At 38.9% G+C, this 22,586-nt stretch overlaps 1 protein-coding gene across 1 annotated transcript in view; it reads right to left on the bottom strand.

Annotated features, from left to right (window-relative positions):
• Positions 1-215: 215 nt before the first annotated feature.
• Positions 216-22,586, bottom strand: part of LOC310987542 (dolichyl-diphosphooligosaccharide--protein glycosyltransferase subunit TUSC3-like) — a 67,091-nt gene continuing 44,720 nt past the window's right edge. The window contains exons 7-10 of the mRNA XM_083973850.1: positions 15,346-15,409; positions 9,768-9,842; positions 2,174-2,264; positions 216-466 (exon numbers count right to left, since the gene is read on the bottom strand). Coding sequence (XP_083829976.1) covers positions 451-466; positions 2,174-2,264; positions 9,768-9,842; positions 15,346-15,409 — 246 coding nt within the window. The 3' untranslated portion in view covers positions 216-450. The remainder of the gene's footprint in view (positions 467-2,173; positions 2,265-9,767; positions 9,843-15,345; positions 15,410-22,586) is intronic.

The following is a 22,586-nucleotide window of genomic DNA, read 5'->3' as shown; positions in this document are numbered from 1 at the left end:
TCAAAGACCACTTCTTCTCCTGCACGCGCACCTCACTCTCTGTGACTTCAGTTGTCTCTTACTTTCCCTTGACCTGTAACACAGTTTTCTTTATAAATAGCATTTAGCAACAGCACAAGGTTTTTAACACACTCACAGGTCAATGTATCTACCTAAACTGAATATTCAACAACTAAAAGAACCACAAAGAAGAGACTAAGATACAGAGACATGTCAGATATTTTTATTTTCCAGTGTAAGTGAGAATAATTTATTTTCTATGCAGTTTGCAGATTTGATAGCAGTCGATAAAAATAATAATAATAAAAAAAAAACACACACACACAAAAAAACCCCAACTATGAACCATGCACTCTCAATTGTAACACTGCCTCCGCCTCTTCAAGTATCTTCTCGACTCCTCTTCTCCTCACCTACAGCCTCTCTCCAACTTTGTCTTCTTTATTTTCTTCACTTAATAAGGAAGCTGAGAAACAGGGGGTTGAGAGGTAGAGATAAGCAAAGGAGAGAGTAGGCAGACAAGAGGGAATGGATATAAATAAATGATTTTGTTTTTAACAATATATTTCTAGCATAGGTCAACCAAAAAAGAAAAACCCTCAAAAACTGTTGATAAAGAAAGAGATTAGAAAATAGCTGTTGAAAGAGTTTTTGGAGCCATGTTATCAGGCCAAATTTGCTCAAATACTGAGGATTCATTTGTGTTTATTAGAAAAAGAGAGGGAATTCGGGAGGAGCAGACTTAAAATGGCCAATCAACTTACAAAACATGCACTTGACTACACAAATGTAAATACCATTAATTTAAACATTAATTTAGTGGAACTTCTTGGAGCAGCACTAAAGTGTACTAGCCTATCAAATTACACACATCTGCGTCATAAACTTATTATGCCACCACAGATGGCACTGACTGCTAATGAGTACATTAACGAGGACACTAATGAAGACATTAGTTGTTTTGTAAAAAATAAAAAATAAATAAAAAAAAGCTAAAAGTCTCATGGGTTATAGTAAATATTGATCTAGTTTCTATGAATATAAAAATGCATTACTGCAGCTGTGTTTCACTTCAAGAGCTACATAAAACTTCACTAAGCTATAAATCACATTTCACTCAAAAATTGCTATAATCTGTAGACTGGAAATTAGTTTTCTCAATGCATGGCAGGTCAGGTGCACATGCACAAACTGGCCGTTAGAAAATATAGTTGAAAATCTAATAAGATTATAATAATAAAAGAAAAATGTATAAACTTATACATTTATGTTCCTATCCAGGGAGATCCTCATTTTCAGCTTAATCAGTACCAAATTACAAGAAATGTCTTGGACATTTATGTCTGTAGACAATAATCACTGGACTTCAAGGTCCCACACTGAACAGGCATTGAGCAGCCTAAACCTGAGGTCACAACAAATTTCAAGCCACCACTATAATAAATGATTTGCCCTGGTAAAGTGCCCTCAACCCCCTGAATCCCTTCCAACCCCAGAGGTGAGTTTCTGCAGCTGGATGTATCCTATTGTCGAGCTGCAATATCCTAGAGATGCTCCAGTAGCGGCGGATTGGACCCAGACTCTGTGTCCTCAGAGTGTTTTCTGTCACACATTGAACCTTTTTTATGTAGTGGTGACCTTTAGCTCAAAGTGGGGCCAAATTGCTGCTGCTCTGGTTCACTGAGCTGCAGGGTTTTAGTGTCCACTCACTTTCAGTATGTGACAACCTATAGAAAACATCCATGACGGAGCCATGATTTCTAATAGTCTGTGTAAACAAGAAAAAATGTGTACATAGACTATGTATGAATGTCCTGCAAATTGTCAAATAAATTCAATGCATTCTGAAGGTCAGACTGCAAATTCTGTTAAAGTTTGAGGGGTATGATTGGTCTCCTTGGAGAGGGATCTCTGGCTTGCACATCTTAGAGGGAGTGTTTCCAATCGATCATCTGTCTTCAAATTTAAGAAACAGTGGGAATGAATGGATCCTGTTTTGGCCGGGATTTTTGCACTGTGTCTGCAATAGCTTTACAAAGATTTTATGTCAACTTCAGTGATTTTAAGATTCATTGTGGGCCTGTACGGTATATTGTTTTTGAATAACTGTCAAGTTATGGATGAAACTTGTGTGGGGATCTGTGCAGTGCGACTGTATGGTTGCTATAGTTACCTGTAAGGGTATCCATGGTACTTGGACCTGAAAATGGAGAGCAGGAAGCTGAAGAAAAACACCACCAGGCCAAGGCCAACCAGGCAGATGACTGCAAACACAAACACACACAGGACATCACGTGAAATTTCTGCTTAAAATGATCAGATCAGAAAATAACATAAGGGAGAAAAAAGACAAGGCATGAAGAAACTGCAACATGATCTCTAAAAATAAACTACAAAAGATGATTCTGAATTTACATATTTTATCCCACATTTTTGAAGCACCCGCAGACACCCTGACATATGCATTATAATTATTAGACAATGGCTGTGAGACAATTTGATTCCTGGCTAAAGGCATCCATTTGAATCATTTCACGCACATTATAATCGCTGATGCAACTCTCTGTTTGATCTTGCTTCGAATTGAATGTGCTTGCAGGGTTTAGACAGAATACACAGTAAAAACATCCGCCTCTTTTCATGTTGGTGGTTCCCTCTCACACATAGACGCAGACACAGACGCCTGCATGAAAGCATGCATGCAGGCCTACATGCAAACTCTTGAGTGACACCATAAAAACATATCCACACAACTTCCTTAACAATTCCTACAGCTCATTGTTGCGCCAACAACACCCTCCGATATTTACTTTTATTAAGTGAATGCCTCAATTTATATGCCACTGCCCCTCTCTCATTATCTATTTTGTGGGGTTGCAGAAAATTGTGTTTACTTCTATTATCATCTTATTTCCTCAGTGGCTATTCTAAAGTGAAATATACATAAGTGTGATGTGTGTCGGTATGTGTGTACACAGTGTATGCACACACCCTTATGTAGCAGCTAATCCTTGAGAAGCACTGTGTTAAATTAAACTGTCACCACCGACTGATATTGTTAATCAGGGATTAGGATGAGGACCTCTCCTGGAGACTAAATAGTGAGATATCCGCTTGTTCCAAGTGTGTGTGTGTGTGTGTGTGTGTGTGTGTGTGTGTGTGAGTGAGAGAGAGAGACTGAAAGAGAGGGAGAGGGACAGAGAAAGAGAGAGAGATTAATAGAGAGGAGGAGATGTCAGAACAAAAGATTTGGCTGAGAAAATGGAAGACAGATTCTCAGTGTCATGTGTGTGTATGTGTTGTCATTCATCTTCAGGCCCAAGAGTGTGTGCGTGTGCGACTGTGACCTGTAATGCATGCATGTATACGACTATGTTTGCTGCCATCACTCAGTGTCAGCTCCATAGCTGTCCCTGCTCCTTTCTTTGTCTCATGTTCGACACACACCATCCATTCAATACTCAATATCACAATTACAGTATGTGTGTGTGTGTGTGCGAGAAGGACAACTATTGATATGACATTCAAGACCTAATCCATCTACCACAGGCATACACACTTAACATATACAAAGACATCGGAGGCCTCCTTCTGCAGTCAGTGTGTGTGCATGTGTGCAATTTCCTCTGGTTCTATTCTTATAACGACAAAGGGCCATTACCCACAAGGGTGAATTGTTTAAAACACTCTATCACACTCTTATTTACTTTATTTAATTTGGCTCGGAGTTGACAGAACAGACCTGGGGTTAAATAAAGGTTATGCCGATGACGAAGACAATGTCCTGACAAGTGCTATAATACAAACGTGCACGTGTGTGTGTGTCTGTATGTGTGTGTCCGTGACACTGCCTGGATGACTTGATTGAGAGCCCTGCATATTTGAGAGAGTCTTCAAGCAAAGCCCTTATGCCCCCGTGTTCCCCGGGCTGCTACATCTACCAGTGTCTACGAGTGTGTGAGCGACAGACACAACGTCTGTGTATCTTCATTAAGCATAGCGGGATGTATTTCCCACAGCTCATCAATTATGACTGAGAGATGTCGTAGTGTGCAACCATGGATAATGACAGCCCATATACACATACACATACACGAAGCATGCTAATATGCTAAGAGATTTATGACCTTGGCCAAATGACAACTTGTTTAAGCTGAATGATGTCCCTCAATGACAAAGGTGGTAATCCCTCTTTTGACTGTATGACTTGGCTCAATTCGAATCATGATATATTGGCATGGTAAAAATACATTTACATTTCCCAAGCCAGGAGGAAGCCAATATGTATATTAAGTTAAGCCGATCTCATTTGGAGGTCAAGTATGAATAGACATTGTGATGCTAAATGGCTCTTAAGAGTTTATCATCTGATTAGCAACTGGCTGCAAAGACATTAAATGGCACAACCTCTGGATACCATCACTCAGGTCATTGTGGCCTTCCACAAAATATACTGTATGTGTGAGTAAATGTGAAAGGGTGAAAACAATTTCTCCTCTCTGCAAAAACCACAAATGAAGAAATACCTGAATATTAACACTGATGGGAGTAACAATATTTACCAAATACAATTTGGAGATATTTGCTTTTCACTTTTGTTGAATATTTCAATTAGATTTTCAATTATATTCAGAGGGAAATATTTTGCTTTTTACTTTAACACCCTAACTCATCTGTAGATTAAAAATACAGACAAAGCATAATTCGGTTTATACAATGTGATGCAAGAATTGCAAGATTGACCTGACTGACAATAGTAAGAAGTTAAGACCACCTTCATCTCAACAGGCCACCAGATCACACAAAAATCCTTTTTACACATTATGCATTAACAACAAACAACAAATACTACTGCCTAAAGACTACTTCTGTCAAGTACATTTTGCTAATTAGGGCTTTTGCATTTCACTAGACTAGGCTTGTAAATTTGTAACTGATTGAAGTGCTTTACCAAAGTAAAGCGAAGGAAATGAGCACCCCTTGCACTGCAGAACACATGGTTAGCCATATTTTTGTCTTTTAGGGTTCATAAAGAGGAGTAGTTACTCTGCAGTACAACAGAATAAGGAGCAAAGCGAAAAAACAAAACAAAAGGAAAACCTTAACTCTTTGCCTTTTAGGGTCATGTCCTATTATTGGCTGTATTCCTATTAAAAGTTAGAGTTTCTATTGTCTTGAAATGTGGTACGTCTATGCTGCATGCTGACATTTCAGAACAATATGGTAATCTTTGGGCTGTGGCTGTATTTTAAATTTGTCTCTACTCTACTTTGTTCTTTCACAGATCCATCTCACTTTTTTCCTGACTCTTCAATTTCTCCATCCCATCCTCTCCTTCCTTGATGTTTCACTCTTCTTCACAGTTCATCACATACCGCACATACACCCACCGTTATTGCATATGTAGTGATTTTTTAAACTCCATTTACTCGTTCAGTAACTCCCTTGCCGAGAAACAGTGCGTATGCTGTGATTTCTGGTGCAGATGCCAATGGAAGCAGGAGATAACTTCCTGTGGCCGCACTCAGCAGTATGGAAGCTATATGCCAGGGATTAAACACCCACAACCAGTGATTACACTACAATTCAAGCTTAATCCTCTCTCTATTACTGACAGACGACCATTCTCTATGCTGCTTTATAATGCATTTATTTAATTTGTGTGTCCGTGTGTGTGTGTGTGTGTGTGAGTATGTTATTCCAATGACAGTGCTGTGTGGGATATAAAATTGTTCATTCTATTCATGCTTGTGCGCTGACACTGTGTGTGTTTTATGTAACAGGTTTCCGTAAGCATTAGTATGCTTGCACAGCAGTAAAATGTAATCTGCATGATGTGTTTGCTTCAGTTTATCGAATTTAGCAGGTGGTAATTATGCAAAGGAGGTGGTTGAATTAAAGAAGCTGATATATTACAAAATACAAGTTTCTGCACCTAAGAAGAGAAAGAAGGGAGAGAGGGAGATAGAAAGAGAAAGAGAGAGAGACAGCGAGAGAGAGACAGAGTTGGAGAAAGACTGGATGAAGATGAACAAAGAAAGGAAGAGAGAGACGTGATTGAATTGATGGAGCACAGAGAGAAGGGTACAGTGCCCTCAGATGTCAGTAATACACAGGTGATAATTGTGAGCACAAATGCGTGTCTGTGTGTGTTCTTCTGTCTGATACTGAGAAACAAGTCTTGAGCTAGTTAAAAAGTCATTATCATTTTAATTGCCAGGCTTTAACATCTCAAGGAGAACTCGTGGGTAAAGTAGAACAAAAAGTTGATAATCTTGCCTTTGGATTTTTGTGTGTGTGTGGTATGTGTGTACATGGGTGTGCGGCTTCGCAGATGCAATTGAAAGGCTTCTCGAGTTGCTTTTTCATCACACTGACTCTAATTAAATCCACTTGTGTGTTACTGTGTCTGCGTGTTTGGGGTAATTACGAGTACAGGCCGTTTAATATCTAACTCTTCCTCTCATAATCTGAAGATTATGCAGAAACTCCTCTTGGATGTTTAAGGAAACATGTTGAAAGCCAGTTTGTAATTAGTATGATAGAGCTGCCCTGTCCATCTGATAGCCTGACCACCTCCAGACAAAAGATCTGTAATTTTTAGTGCATTGCTGTGCTTTAGAATACATTTAAGTTTCCTTTTGGTCTATTTTGGACATTTTCTAGCATTGTAGAGGAAGACAGAAATTTCACAGAAACTCCATGGCAGCTTTGACATCAATTAATCATCCCCACTGTGACCTCTGTGTTTTACATTTTATGCAATTTGCGCACACTTCTGAGGAAATCCGCTTAACTACTCTTCTCACCATTTTGATGCTGATTTTTTACAGCTGTACTGCTTTTTTGAACCTGATTAGAGGAACAAATCGTCCATTTTAACTGAATACTTGAATGGCATCAAGATTTGGAAGCCTGACAACTGCCTTCCAATATAGACAATTATACAAGCAATCTGATGATGATGATGATGATGAAATTTAGAACGTGCTCGAATCAGCATGACAGCACACCGTGACCTGACTCATCACTATAAATATTACTCCGCCATGTCATGTTGTTGTGTCCATCTCCATGGTAACATGGATATATTTTTATTTTTTGGAAACGTTATTTTACTCATAAATCACAAATGACATCAACCTCCCGTAGAGTGTTCCTGTCAGCTGCCAAAGTAACATTTATAGAACAATTAAATCAACATTTTTTTGTTAATATGCTGTGAACTACCCCGTTTTAGCCAAGAGGGTGTTCCCTTCCGTGTGTACAAGAGATCCCGCATCGGGCAGCCCTATATATATATATACATATATATAAATAACTCCATTCTCATTTTTAAATCCCGGTGCTAAGCTTTAGAGCCTTGCATGGTCAAACACCCTGGTATATTACTGACCTCCCTTATACAGCCAATCAGACTCTAAGGTCTTCTGAACAGAAATTACTGGCTGTTGCACCCAATTTATGGAATACTCTCCTTGTCGTTGCCGTTCCCCAGACTCCTGTGAAATCTTCATGAAGCAGCTGAAAATGTATTTATTCAGACAGGCTTTTGGTTAGCCTGTAGGAATAGCTGCTCCATTTCATCTATTGCTTTCTCTTGGCTTATTTCCTCTTGTCTGTGTTTTCAAATTATGTACTTAATTATGTGTCTCTCTTTGTCTCCTTTGTTGTATGTTGTGAATTTACTTCATCAACTGGGTGCCATTTGTTGTCATTGACTTTTTATTTTATTTTTTATTGAATCACTGTGTGAGATTGTATCTGCAAAAGGTGCTATACACTCAAACCTTAAATACTTGCTTTATCCCCTTCAAGCCCACTTGCCTGTGGGTCATATTGCACCAAATGCATGCTGGGCCCGTCGGCGAGCATCCCAATATGTTACAAAAGAGGGGCAACTGTGGTTTGAGACATATTGTCATCTAAGATTCACCCTCAGTGTAATCAGTGAAGTGTGGCGCTATGACGTACAGGCTCTGTACTTGATTGTGCATTGTTTGGCAATGACCAAGGGTTAGGGCAGAGTCAGTTTTTAGAGAGTATTATCTGCCTCTCAGGAGCAGGTGCAAATTTGCAGAGCAATATTACTTTGTGAGAGAACATCTGATCAACCTCAGATCCCATGGAAATGAACAGCGGGTGTAAAATATTAAAATATACCTAAGAAATGCTATCTGGAAAGACAAAGAGCAGACATGATGAATGAGGAAAAAAATGTAATTACTTAAAGACAAACAAAAATGGGGAGGGGGTATGCATGCATAGATAGAATATGTTGGTAGAGGTGCTACTGCTCAAGTGGGACTTTACTTGAATGATGAGACATTTTCAAATACGGATTTGGCTGCAGGTACACAGGGAATGGAGGGGGATATTAGCCATATTGATTATCTCCTCCACCTGCTCTGATGTGTGTGTCTGCAACACTAAGAACAATTGATCTGCTCCCTCTACTGCGGTGGTCCACTGCAAGTTGTTATTATTTGTATTTCATGTTGCCTGATCATGTTCTGAAGTTCAGTCAATTCAATTCAATTCACACTATAATAACATCTATTTTACACAAGTACTAGATATTTTTTTAATTATAAGCACACTTCACAGCTTTCACTCTAATTAATGCTTTATTTTCACGATTCAGCTGAAGTGGAACCTTTTTAGTATTTCAGGAACTCTTTCCTTCATTAATAACTAGCCTAATAAGATATCAGACATAACTAAATGAGTCCTTGATCACTGATTTTCTGAGCTTGCTGGTCACAATTGAACGGATCCTTTAAACTTTAAAATTGTTTAATGAGTTGCTCTTGTATTAGATCCAATCTTAATTTCAAGCACAAACTAAGGGCCTTGTATTATTATTTGCTTTGTTGTAGCATTTCTTTGGCCATATGGACCAAAGACAGACCCAGCTGGATACCAACTGTAATTTCTGCACACGAGGCATTTGCGGTTCCTACATCATGGTAAAGTAATATTTCTCACTGTCAAACAGACCACATATGCTGTAACTGCACATGCTTCAGGGCACGTGATGACTAACTTTGAATTTGAATCATTTGCTTATGATGCCAAATCAGGTTAATTTTGAAATGCCATGTACACAAAGTGCCATGCTTTACAATACAAGGCTGCCAAGTGGGTTTCCCCTCAAAGCTTCTGCTTTTAAGACTTGGTCAAGGTTCAGCACAGTGAAAAACAACTCACTTGCTGCTAGAAGGATTTCTATATATCTTCTGAGAATGAAGAATCATTTTAAGCACATCTGAAATAAGTAAAAAAAAAATCTGTCCTTCTTGGCTTATCCACAAAGCTGAGTACAAACAGCTTTTATGGTAACTATTTATTTCTGTAAACAAACAAGGAACATTTCTGTACCCCAGAAGAAACTGCATGTTGTACTACGCTGCCACATCTTTCAAGCACAACTTACCCAAACAGAGAAAAAAGTACAATTGCTCAATTCAGTGTGGCCTACAGTGGTTGAAAAGCCAGGTAATGAAAAGTTGTTTTTTCCAGTGGTGGAGAGCTGTAACAAGAAGCCTATCAAGGACGTACACTTATGGATTTAGCGGGTCCGTTCTTTAAGAAGAAGAGTCCTCACAAGAAAAACCCCTTACCTGGTACAGTAGTTACAGGGTACCACTATATGCCACCCAGCTTAAACACACACCTTCCTTACACACCTGATCATCACTTCCCTCAGAACACACCAAAATTGAGGGACTCAAACTTGAATGGAAAGAAAAAGAACAACTTCTTACTTCTCCTCTTGCCAACGTCTCCCTTGGAGGTGGCAGCCTCATTCAGCAGCACCATCCCCATGGTGATTGCAGCATCTGGGACAAGGTTGTCAAGGAAACAACACACTTGCATACAGGAGAGGAAGAAGCTGGAGGTACACACTGCCCCGGGAAGAACTGCTGAACATACACATGCAGTCACAGATGTGCACGTATCAAGCAGATTAGTGAGAACAGCAGGTACTGATATAGCTTCAAGTGTATTTTATAGGATGTGGACACGGTAACAAACACTTGCACAACATAATGTGATCCAGTATAACAGCCCTAGAATAAATAGAGACTAATTAAAAGGTCATAACCTTCATATTTGTTAAGAATGTTTCAGAGAGGAGTTAATTAAACGGCTAATTTTAGAGCCATTAGCTAATGTATAAGTATTTCAAAAAGAAGAAAAATGTTCTCAGATTAGTCACAGGCAGTTTGTGTTTCCTTTCTTCAAGAAAGGATAAAGAGTCACATGCCAACACAAACAGTTTTTTTTTATTTTATTTATTTAACTATTCGAATAAATCTGCAGCGGTAGAGTCTTACCCTTGGAAGGAAAGCAACATAATGGATTTCAAGTTCAGTGATTTAAAAAAAAAAAAAAAAAGAGAGAAAGATGGTGATGTCAAGTCAAGTCTGCAACCAAAACAGTCGAACAAAGGAACCAAGCACACATCAACACAACTACACACAATAACACAAAGTTATAGAGGCACAATTTAATCACAACCTTGCCTTAAACACAAAGCACACTTTTTGACTGATAGGGAGAAATCCATCTCTTTTTTTTCTACCCACTCAATTTTCCAGGGCCATCTGAAGTAATGGTTCTATTTTTTATCCTGTGTAAGAAAAATATCTTTAACGTCTTTATTATTTATTTATTTAGATAATTGTCATTAACTATATTGAAGCATAGCTTAGAATTGTGTGTCCCTTCTAGATTATAACACACAATATGCAATCATGACACGATGTAGGGGTCTTTCTGACTTTCTGAGAAGTGACAGTTTCAGAGTGAAGGTTTGAATATTAATACTGTTTGAATTGTCACTTCTGTTTTACTTAATTTCATTAAATAGATGTGTTGCTAATGGTCTATAATTACAATATCACTTTGGTGGATATTCTGCATCGTAAGTACAGCTGTTTTTAGACTGGACTGAAGCTTGGTGCTTCAGAAGAACTCTGCATAAAAAGACACAAAATAAAAGTAAATTCACAAAGATAACTGTAATAAACATTCATTTAAATCGTCTGATAAATAAATCTCAAATTTTTTTTCAGAAAAAATACATTATATACTGATGTTACATGGTCATGTTCCTCATATCTGAAGAAAATTATGCTCTCAAGTAGTGTAAATTGTGATGCACTGAGATTGCACTGAGTTGGTAAATCAATTTAATCCTGACTGAGCTGGTTTTGAATCTTGTTGACAAGGATATGAAAAAGTATTTTCTGCAAAGATGAAAAACATACTGCAAGTCAGCCAGGGTTTTGTGAAAAAAGTCACGGTGCCCTTGTGTAGGTAAGATTTCCCTTGATCTGCTTACAGTATGTTTATTTATCAAATAAAGTAATTTCCTTATTTGTGATTGCAAATCCAGCTGACCATAAGATCTTTTAAAATTCCTCTCCAAGGAATTATTTTTTCTTCTTCTTCTTTTTTGAACAGTTTCTGTTGTTGTCGGGAGTTTAGAGGTGGGTCTGTAAAGCCCCGTGACTAAAAAAAAGCCAACTGATCTTTTTTTTTTCCAGATTGGATGACATTAGCACAGTGGTATTCAGCTACTACTAAAGGGGAATTGCCGTTTTTTTTTTTTACAATCTGGACCTTATTTCTAGCATAAAATATGTGGATTTGTATGCAGAGCACAGTGATGAGAAGAATCTGCAATTAGGCCTTAAGCCACATAGGGCTGTGCCTTTCAGTGATTGTACAACACCTCAGCCATTGAGTGGCGCAATCATTTATGTTTGTGTATAATTAAATCATTGTGTGTGTGTTTTTTTTCTTCAACAAGCTATACAGTAGAACGCTTAAACAGGAATTGCTGTTTTTTACAATCTGGACCTTATCACTAGCATAAAATACGATAATTTACTTACCCAGATAACTTTACTGTCATTACAAGTCGTTCCGACGAAATTAGATCCAGCCGAGAGCCGCATATATCCATATAACGCAAGACTAACAGGGCAGCGGAATGCAGCCTCTAAATAACACATTATCTGCCGCGAAACTCTTTCATTCACCAATATTTTGTTATGATATGCTAGTGCTATTCCCCTCTGAGTCCGGGGTTAGCTGTTATCAACATCCGGGGTCTGTAGGTTGACCTACTAACCTCTGACCTGGATGATGTCATCTCTGAGCGCTCCACGGCTCATTCTGATAATAATCATTCCGCTTCGGCATTCAGGTCCATTTTTAGCGCAGCTCGCCGGAGCTTTAGTGAGTCCAGGTTGTGGAGAGGAAGCCTGTGGAAGCTGAACTTCATCCAGCTGCTCATTTTGTTCTGACAATTCAGAAACACACAGAAACTGACAGTAGCATTAGCGGTAGCAACAAGCCGTGCTGCGCAGCGCTCAGAGATGACATCATCCAGGTCAGAGGTTAGTAGGTCAACCTACAGATCCAGGATGTTGATAACAGCTAACCCCGGACTCAGAGGGGAATAGCACTAGAGTATCATAACAAAAGATTGGTGAAATGAACGAGTTTCGCGGCAGATAATGTGTTATTTAGACGCTGCATTCCGCTGCCCTGTTAGTCTTGCGTTATATGGATATACGCAGCTCTCGGCTGGGTCTAATTTTGTCGGAACGACTTGTAATGACACTAAAATTATCTGGGTGAGTAAATAATCGTATTTTATGCTAGAAATAAGGTCCAGATTGTAAAAAACAGCAATTCCCCTTTAAGCGTTCTACTGTATAGCTTGTTGAAAAAAAAAACACACACACACACAATGATTTAATTATACACAATCAGTACAATATTGTATAACATAAATGATTGCGCCACTCAATGGCTGAGGTGTTGTACAATCACTGAAAGGCACAGCCCTATGTGGCTTAAGGCCTAATTGCAGATTCTTCTCATCACTGTGCTCTGCATACAAATCCACAAAACTGAAGAAAATCTGATGGGGTGCATGAACAAAGGCTGCCATGTGGGGAGATACAGAGCAAAAACAGAGGCGTCCTCTTCATGATGAGGTAAAAGACATGATATGCTGCTGAGACACAAACACTTGAGTTACCTCCATGTACAGCAATGGAACTGAACCATGGTGGGTACCAGTTTAGGTGGTTGCGAGTCGCGACAGCATAATAATAAAGTCATGTTAATAAATACAGACCTCCAAGAAGGGCTTTGAGCATGCAGCTGCAGGGAATATTGATTTAAAATCAGACATCTCCCTTGGCCTAAAGACATCCTAAACCCACACCTGGCTGCAGCTACATCAGACATGTGTGTAGCACATTAGATTGGACAGACTGCTGTGTGCTGCCACCATGGCAACTGTCCCCTCTCATCATCCTATTGCCACTATAGTCGTGTGTGCTTTACACCATTAGAATGAAAGTGCACCTGTTTCCCGCTTTACTCATTGCTGTACAGGTCAATCTATCGTTATTTTATGTGCACATTCACAAAACAAGAGGTTTGAAAATCTGGGTGATGAAAGCTGTAATCCCGGTTTCCATTGGCACTAAAATTACAATCAACTGCTTCCACCCTACTCCACTCCACTACTACTACTACAAGTTCAGAGATGTCACCAGCATATCAAACAGGCAGAAAAAAAAATCTGCAAGCACCAAATGAAATTCCAGTTTGTTGACGCAAAAGGCCATGATTCAAGCTCAACTCGTCAAACTTGAAGGGATGATATTTGTCTGTAAATATAAAGTGCACCTGAAAATACAGTCTAACTGTATTTTCAAAGTCACACAGTGTTGGTTTTTCAGGGTCTGTGCCTCAGCACATCCAATCTGAAATAAAATAAAGGATACTATATAAAATTTACAAGTGTCAGCCTTCATTTGCATAGGTTTGCATTAATATTTAAGAAACTGTCTTAGAGACACTTACAGCTCTTTTAACAAATGTTGGCCAAAATGCAAGGGTAACTAGACATGCAGTTTTGGGCAGCTGTGTGTTGCTTTAATGTTAAAAGAAGCAGGTGGGTACAAGAAAAGTTGCAGAAGTCTTGAAGATGAGCAAAAAATCATTTGCAGAGTGAAGAAAAACACCTTTATGACTGCACAGCAAGTCAAGAATGTTTTCCAGGATGTAGGCGGACATGGTTCCTTGTCAACGATCAAGAGAAGCCTTCATGGGCATAACCTCAGAGGATTCTACACTGCAAACCCCTCAAAAACAGAAAGGCCAGGCTGCAGTTGAGAAAAAAGTTCTATGGAGTGATGAAACAAAAATCAACCTTTGTAAAAAAAAAAAAAGAAAAAAAAAAGCCTTCTCTACCAACCGAGATAAACGACGCCCCAATTGGATGCTGTTTTTACAAGATTGTCAGTTCCACAAGTGACTGACTTTTTTTCATTTTTGTGAAAAAGCATTCAATTAATTGGTTGCAGTCGGAGTGTGAGGAGGATTTCAAGCAATTCAGTAAAAAATGCTCCAGAATAAGATCTCCAACCCTACCTTTAAGGCTGAGAGACACAACCAAAAGCAACAACTGAAGGCCCGGGAGAGCATCAAGATCTGGTGATGTCTTTGCAACAAAATGTGATATGAATGATTTTACTTGACGTGTATGAGGAATCAAACAAGGTTACATCCATAAAGAAACTGTGTCTATAACGGTCATAAAATGTGTTTACCCTATCTGCACAGACAGTGAGGAAGGTGTGTTAGTGTTTGAGCGGGCGTGGATGTGCGTGTGTGTTTCATTTAGATGTAATCAGATGGGCAGAAAATAAAAAAATAAACATCATGAGCGTGGACAAACAAATATTGCTCTGCAGCAGGTGCGACCTTGGACCTGCTATTTCCCATGGGGACAAATACAACAGCTAGGAACAGTATCATTACCCACACACGTAGAAAAGCAACGCTGCAAGTACACATGGGTACACAAGCAGACAGAGAAGTAGACAAACACAAACAGAAACATCTATCCCGCCAGACGAGTCCACGAGCAAACACTCATACACACAGAGACACAGCCTATCATCAGGGGTTGAATTTGGAACAAATCAGGCAAGGAGATGAACTTAAAGAGGACAATCTCTTGTTTTTGTATTGTCTGGTTGTTCAGTCCAGCAGCCTGCCTCCCTAAGGAGAGTCTACACAGATGACAAAGGCTTCAAACAAATACAGCAGAGAGTAAAACTGGTGCTGTGGTTGACATATGAAAGGTGTTGTGTGTATGCAAATTAAGCATTAAAAAAAATTCTGGATAATTTCTTTTCTTCTTTTTTTTTGGCAGCACCACGTTACCATTTATGTCAGCATGAACCTCACACGAACACAAACTCTCACCGCACGCATCCTTAAAACATATTGGTGAAAGGATACTCAGGAGAAGGATGATGTGAGACTCAGCCACGAACTGAGCCTGACTGCTGCCATGGATGTAACTCTGTGGAAGAGAGAAAGAGAGAGAGAAAGGCATGTTAGTTGAATGTTAGTTGAGCATTGTTGTTTTCAGCTGGCAAAAAGACACACTGGGTAAAATGTCCTCAGTAAAACATCCAAATTGAGGAATTATAGAAACTGCAGATTTTTAATTATGAACAATATGAACAACATATCCATCACAAAAGTTGGAAATACTGAAAGACAGGGATTTGGAAAAGTGAAAGGGTCATGATAAAAACCACACAAAAAACCACAATGAACCACCTGTTAACCCTTTACAGTGCATTCCTAAATATTTGGAAATTCAAAATTTCAACCATGGAGCATTAGTGGAAAATACTGTAAGAGGAGGTGTTTTTTTTGTTGTTGTTGTTTTTGTCACTGCAAATCAAGATCAATGAAGTTACCATATATGGTTTTTCACACTTCAAATGTAATACTTTTTCATGTGTATAAGATCATATATTTGAAAGAAAAAAAAGATACAATCCTAAATCATTTGTCCTAAATGAGTAATTTAGGACAAAATTCAACTCCTCTGGCTCCACCTACAGCCTGTGATCGTATTTGCCAAAATCCACCACTCCCGGAGATTTTCCACCAGTCAGGTAGAGGGGACAGGAGTAGCAGCCAATCACAGCTCGTACATGAGCTGCAGACACGTATGTAACTTTTTTAAATCACTGGTGAAACATGGAAGGGGGGCAACTCAAAGAATTTGGAATCTGTCATTACAGGTGGCAGGTCAATGTGTGTGAGGATCATGAATGAAAAGGAATTGTGAATATTTGTCAATTTACAGTGTGCCCCTAAATGTTCTTCTTGCACTCCTAAAATTTTAAGTTAGGGGCCACTGTGCTCCTAGTAAAAAATGTTAGTCTGAAGCCCTGCTCATTAACCTGGATCAATAATGAATGATGCAGTTTCAGGTTGTCATTTTAATGGCTAGAAGAAGAGAGAGAAGTGGTATGCTTCTGAGAGAGCAACACTTCGGGTTAAGTGCATACGAAGGATTAAAACAAATTTGTGGCATTCACCATTTTTCTCATGCAGAATTTTCTCCTAGATGCGATTTGAATACATAAATGGTTCATAGTCGTGCACCGATAGACTGCCTCTCTTATACCATTGCCTCTTTATGTCTGTCACAGTACAGCTCTGTTCTGGTGACATGTCATGGACAGCTGTTCTGCTAATATGAATTTACATAACTGTGCTATTCCGCTGCTAATATTTTTTTGTGTTGACATGCACAGGCAACTGCATGAATGTGTCAAAACCAATTTGAGTGTTTAGCCTGAAGGTTAATTCCTTTTTGCAAAGTAAAGTCATTTTAGCTTTGACTCTGATGTCCACATCACTACAGTACATTTTAAAACGGATATCTTTGCTATGACTTTTCAAGTAACAAAAACTGAAGTATTAGGTCATGTTGCAGGCCCAGTTCTATTTTGAAAAGTCCAGAGTTGCAATTCTAGTCTGGATGGGTGAAAACAGAGATGGGTGAAAACAAGGACATAGGCACCCACGGTCACTCCCTGATTGGGTCTCATCAGCCTGAACTACAAATAGTGAATACAACCCCTCAGTGTTACTGAGCTGTTATGTCTTTGCTAGCAGCTGTTTGGTTAGATATTATAGTTTAACACTGCTAGTAGTATTTTTTGTAACCAAGCAACTGCAGAAAAGACAATCTGCTTCCCGTTTACAGTAACTCTGGCATGTATGATTGCTGGGGCATGTATGCATTTTCAGGTGTAATAGTATAGACAGAGATTGTTTCTGATACGGAAAACAAAAATGCTTTATGTTAATGTTTTAGTGTGAATGAAGCCTGTAGTATTAGTAGGTTTTAGTCAAGGTTGGGATATTTACTCAGTCTTTGCAAAGTCATGACATCTATCAGGTCACTTGACTATACAGTAACAATGTATTTGTCTGAAAAGGTGATTGATCAAAGTAGCCCACTAATCTATCACATTTTCTCTGTATAGATCACTGTCAGCTACAGTTGGTACCAAGGCCACAGTGTTCCCCCTGTGTCTCCAATACGAGACAAACCTCTCTATTAGGGTGCCAAAGGCCTAATTCTGCTGGCATCTGCCTATAAGTGATGGGGAGATGAAGAGAAACAGACAAAGGAAGAAAAAGTGTAACTCTTGTGGAAATGAGATAGAGAGTAGAGCAGAGAAAGATGATGGAAGCATTTCTGTGTGTTTCACATTGAATACTTGCAGACTATTAGCATCTAGGTTTACAACACGTGTGGTCGCTTTTTCCACTTCACTGCCCCAGTGTTCATTCCTTTTGCTATTAGACAGGAATAAGGATGAAAAGATGAATAGAGGATGACAAAGGGGGAGGAGTAAAGGGTGGACAGCTTTTTCTTGCTTCAGTGGAGAGAAATGAAGAATTTTTGCACTTGAAAGCAGACATTAAGATGACAAAGACCCAAGGCTGAAACAGATCCCTTTGTCTTCAATACAGACCTGGCTTTTTGAATTGTTATCAAGATGCTTTCCTTATTGACTGACAAGCCAAAGCCCCCTCATTAGCACAATTAAACAAAAAGAAAAAATTCTTTGTATTCTGAAGTTGGTGAGAGATTGCTTCTTGCATTCTTTATTTTCGCACCAGACGTACAAGTGAATTTCAGCATTGTAGCATGGAGTTATATAACACCAATGTTACAAAATGTTATTTAGATACCAGGCCATATAAAGCCAAAACTCACACGCACAAATATTTCATTACACTCTTTGCCAGCATTCACTTGAAATGAAAGTCCTCTCTATTCTTATTGTATCTACTCCTAGGCCTGTCAGTTATTATGTAATCGTATGATTGCAATCATTTGAGCTGACCGCAATTATTTTGCTTAATCATTAAAATCGCTTCCGAAAACAGCTGGATGAAACTAACAGAAATGTCATATTTCCGTCACTATTTCCTTGTTGTTATCCACCGTTTGAGGCTTGAATGGTGCTCTTTTAATGACATCACGTTGTGTGCCCTTCTTCTGCTATGACTTAATGACAGATGAGTGGAGCGCCACAAAGTGTTTATCTCAAGGCGCTTAGTTTCTAATATTCGACGATGGCATTTCCATGAGCATTTATTGACATGAGCATCATGGACTAAAGGCAAACACAAATGCAATGTTCAATGCCAATAAATGGCTCTTCTTCTTCTTCTTCTTCTATGTGTATTATGTAGGCTTATTGGCATAAAATGATCAGAAAAAGACAATTAAATATTCATTCATTTTCTGGGTCGCTGGAGCCTATCTCAGCTGACTTACTGTAGAGCGAGAGGCGGGGTACACCCTGGACAGGTCGCCAGTCTATCGCAGGGCTAACATATACAGACAGACACCCATTCACACCTATGGGCAATTTAGAGTTGCCAATTAACCTATAACCTGCATGTCTTTGGCCTGTGGGAGATAGGTGGAGTACCTGGAGAAAACCCATGCATGCACGGAGAGAACACGCAAACTCCACACAGAAGAGCCCCAGCCGGTTCGAACCCAGAACCCTCTTGCTGTGAGGCGACAGTGCTAACCACTGCATCACCATGCCACCCGACAATTAAATAGTTAATCGCAATTATTTGTATTCCAGCCACATGATTGGTTCGGTGCGGCGCAACACTCATTATCACTGGTTATTTGTACTGTCTGTCAAAACATGATGAATGACACCTATCGACTTACTAACGACCACGTCTCCCATTTCTATCGAGGAAAAGTTATTTTGCGATGTAAATCATTATCGTTTTATCGCCCAGCTCTAAAAGCATCCCAGCTTGCACTGGGATCATGTGAATTTATGTCTGATTTAATCCAAGATACTAAGACTAAGGGAATCTTTGTAAAATCTTCAGTAACTGTAAAAGAAAAAAAAACATGAATGCAGGGACAGAAAGATAAATCAGAGAGAGAGATAGACGCACAGGCAGCTGTGCCATTTAACAAACGGGTAAATAACAACTCCAGTTGCAAACTTTCACTGAATGAGAAGCTCAGTCTACGTTTTCAAGAGGTTGTGGAAATGATTGCTTTGCGTAGATCAGAAATAAACTGGGTAAAAAATAAATTCAAACAACCTCATAGAATAACTCCAGAAAAGCAAATAATAAACCTCACAGCAAGGATCACAAGTGCATTATTTTCCAAGAGTGGGATTTTTCTTTCATTACTAAAACTAAACCAACATTACTTCATACCATTTCCAAAGATCAAGAGTCAAGACACTGTTCTCTGCATGTTACCCCCCTCAATATCAACAGAAAATGCAGATAAAGGCTATATGAGAAAGAGCAGTGCTGTGGGATGAAAAATTCCTCAATCCATGACCAGGCACTTCCAATTAATCTGATGGATTAGAATGCAGGACTTCCATTCATTAGTGTGCAGGGCTGAGAGTGTGCCTGCTTCAGAGTAGCTATGCATGTGTATGCTGGAAACTACTAAGTGAATGTGTTTGTGAAGTGGAGTGTTTAGGGAACATTTTTCGATGTGAAAGAAACTGGTGTGTGTGTGTGTGTGCGCGCATGTTCAGTACAAGAACATACATCGACAGCTCGTTGATCTAACATGGAGATGAATGGAAGAGCTAACTCAACCTTCACACCCTATAACCCACTCTCTCTTCAACCTGATCATTTACACAGGTTACCTACAGTACACACTTGCAGTCTTGGTACTGAATACAGTCAGATATCATGCAAAAAGGACCTTTTATATTTTTTCTTATTAGATGAAAGTGGCCTGTGACAAATTAATCTGGTAAGAGACCACGTTTTAGGAATCTTTCTAATATTTCTACCACCAAATTACCATTGTGTACTTGCTGTAAATAAGGCAAGAGTAGTTTACTTCCAGTTTATCCATGAGAATCACATAAGAACCTGTACTGATATACAACTTAACAGGACAGCCTTGACTCTTTTTTGTGGTTAGTAAAATACAGGTTCTCATCCCTTCTGTAAATGTCTGAATGATCCAGCTTTCATTTATTTGAGACATGGTAGAAATGCATTTTTTCAAAGCACATCTTTAAGAAGAGGTCTGCCTGTTTCAACACTATCTGTCTTTTTTTATTGATCTTCTGAACGGTGCAACAGAGAAAGCTTGCTGAATCCAAAATAATGCATGAAAGGCAGTGGCACAGTCACAACAAATTCTCTTTGAACTTAGTAGCTGCAGATCACTGTTTATAGTAGACAAAATCAGACCCAGACTCTCACAGGGCAGTGCTGCGTCAAACAAGCCGCTTGATGTAGGAGGAGAAGGGAAAGTCTGACAAACTTGGAGCTAAACCTGTGATCTAGCTAGTGTGGCTCAGTGGAACAGTTGCATCAGAGAAATAGGAAAGTGCCATCGCCTAAATTATTGTGAAAGGATGAAGTTGGCAATAGTCTGTTTTTGTTACAGTCAAAACCAGCAATGTTTGTCCTGCTATCAGCCAAGCCTTAAGCACATTGGATCCTAGTAAAGACACAAATCCTGGGGTGAAGTTTTTTTTATGAATGCAAAAACAAATTCCCAACACACACCATACCATAGCAAAGATGACTAAATGTTGTTCAAACAGTGGATTTATTTGGTATTTGTGGCAGCAGGATGTGTAATGTGAGACTGACTTAACCCTAAAATAACACAATGTGTCACTAATTTGAATATGCTGACATTAAAAAAAAAACACACACACACTCGTTAATACAAGAACTGCATAAAACAGCTCATCAGACTTTCAAACAAATTAGGTGTCTGCACCAATAGAGGCATATGCATTTTACATTCACACACAAATACACACAACATACACACACAGGAAGAAGGTCATTGGCATCTCACATTCCGGTATTAAAATGAGGTTGAAAATAAACTCTCGGAAGTGGTTTTCATGACATTTTCAATGTGTCACATCCACCTTGCAACATAATTGAGGAAAACTATCATTAAAAATGTAGTAACTGACATCAGTAGCAAGTTAATTCATCTCTGATGACTCAAAGCATATGAGCAATGCACAAACTATGTCCCTCCTCTTCACTTGACTACTCTCTCTTTAAAACCAAGCCGGAGTAGTGTTAGCTGTTAATACCTTTGGGCCAGATAACCTTTACAAATAGCTATATTCATCCTTTTCCATCAGGTATCATGTATTTGTGTGTATAGTGTGTGTGTGGATGTGTGTTTTGTTTGGTAAAGGTCAGGAGGCACTCAGACAGGAAGAGGGATAAATGAAAAGTCAACAAAGCAGAAAGAACAGAGGGGAGAAAGAGTAAGTAACAGAGAGGAAGAGAGGTGGAGTGGAAATATACTGTATGCTTCATTTGTATAAACAAAGGATAGGTTCCTCCAAATGTGTGTTGTTGTGTGAATGGGTATAATGATAGGTGATCTAGGAAGTGAACCTTACAAGGCATTCTGGGTAACAAGTGTCAGCTAAATACCTAGGACATAAAAAGGGAGCGAGAGCGTGAAAGAGAAGAACACGGGAGAGGGACTGATGTTTGCAGGATGACACAACTAATCAGTATCAGATATATAAATTGAAATGTACACACAAGCTGTACAGAAGCATGGAAAAATTCAGTCATTAATCAAGAGAAAATGTAAAAAAAAAAAAAAAAAAAAAAAAAAAGATGTATAGGTAACAAGTAGTTTTTTTTTGATTGATAACTAGAATATTGGAATTTAAATGTCTCTGAGTTAAAAGAGAAATATGGTGCAACACCTCGGTGATTTAATGTCTTACTAATCAGATCTGAGAGCATATGGCGATGATTTATCCAGAACAGCAGAGGGACTATGGGCAAGTTCACTGAACCCTTCATTTGAACAAATATGGTAGTCTGTTTTAGGGATTCAGGTGATGCTTTAAAATCTCATTATCTACTCACTGTTTATGCAGTTCAGTGTTTACACACTCCATAGAGAGTTCAGTTTAATTACCCAAGAGTCAATTAAAGCCATTTCAAACCTGTTTTTTTTTCTAAACATGTCAATCAGTAAAATGAGGTGACTTCTCATTTCCTCCAAAGACTAAGTTTTATTTGTTTTGCTTTTCTGGGATAAACATGCTCTCACACAGACAGACAGACAGACAGTCAGACATACACACAAACCACACACGTTTGTGACTCCAAGAATTACCGGTTCGATCCAC

Source organism: Trachurus trachurus (genome assembly GCF_905171665.1).
Source record: "Trachurus trachurus genome assembly, chromosome: 1".
NCBI lineage: Eukaryota > Metazoa > Chordata > Actinopteri > Carangiformes > Carangidae > Trachurus > Trachurus trachurus.
The sequence above is the reverse complement of the archived record's forward strand: the minus strand, read 5'-3'. Positions and strand labels throughout refer to the sequence as shown.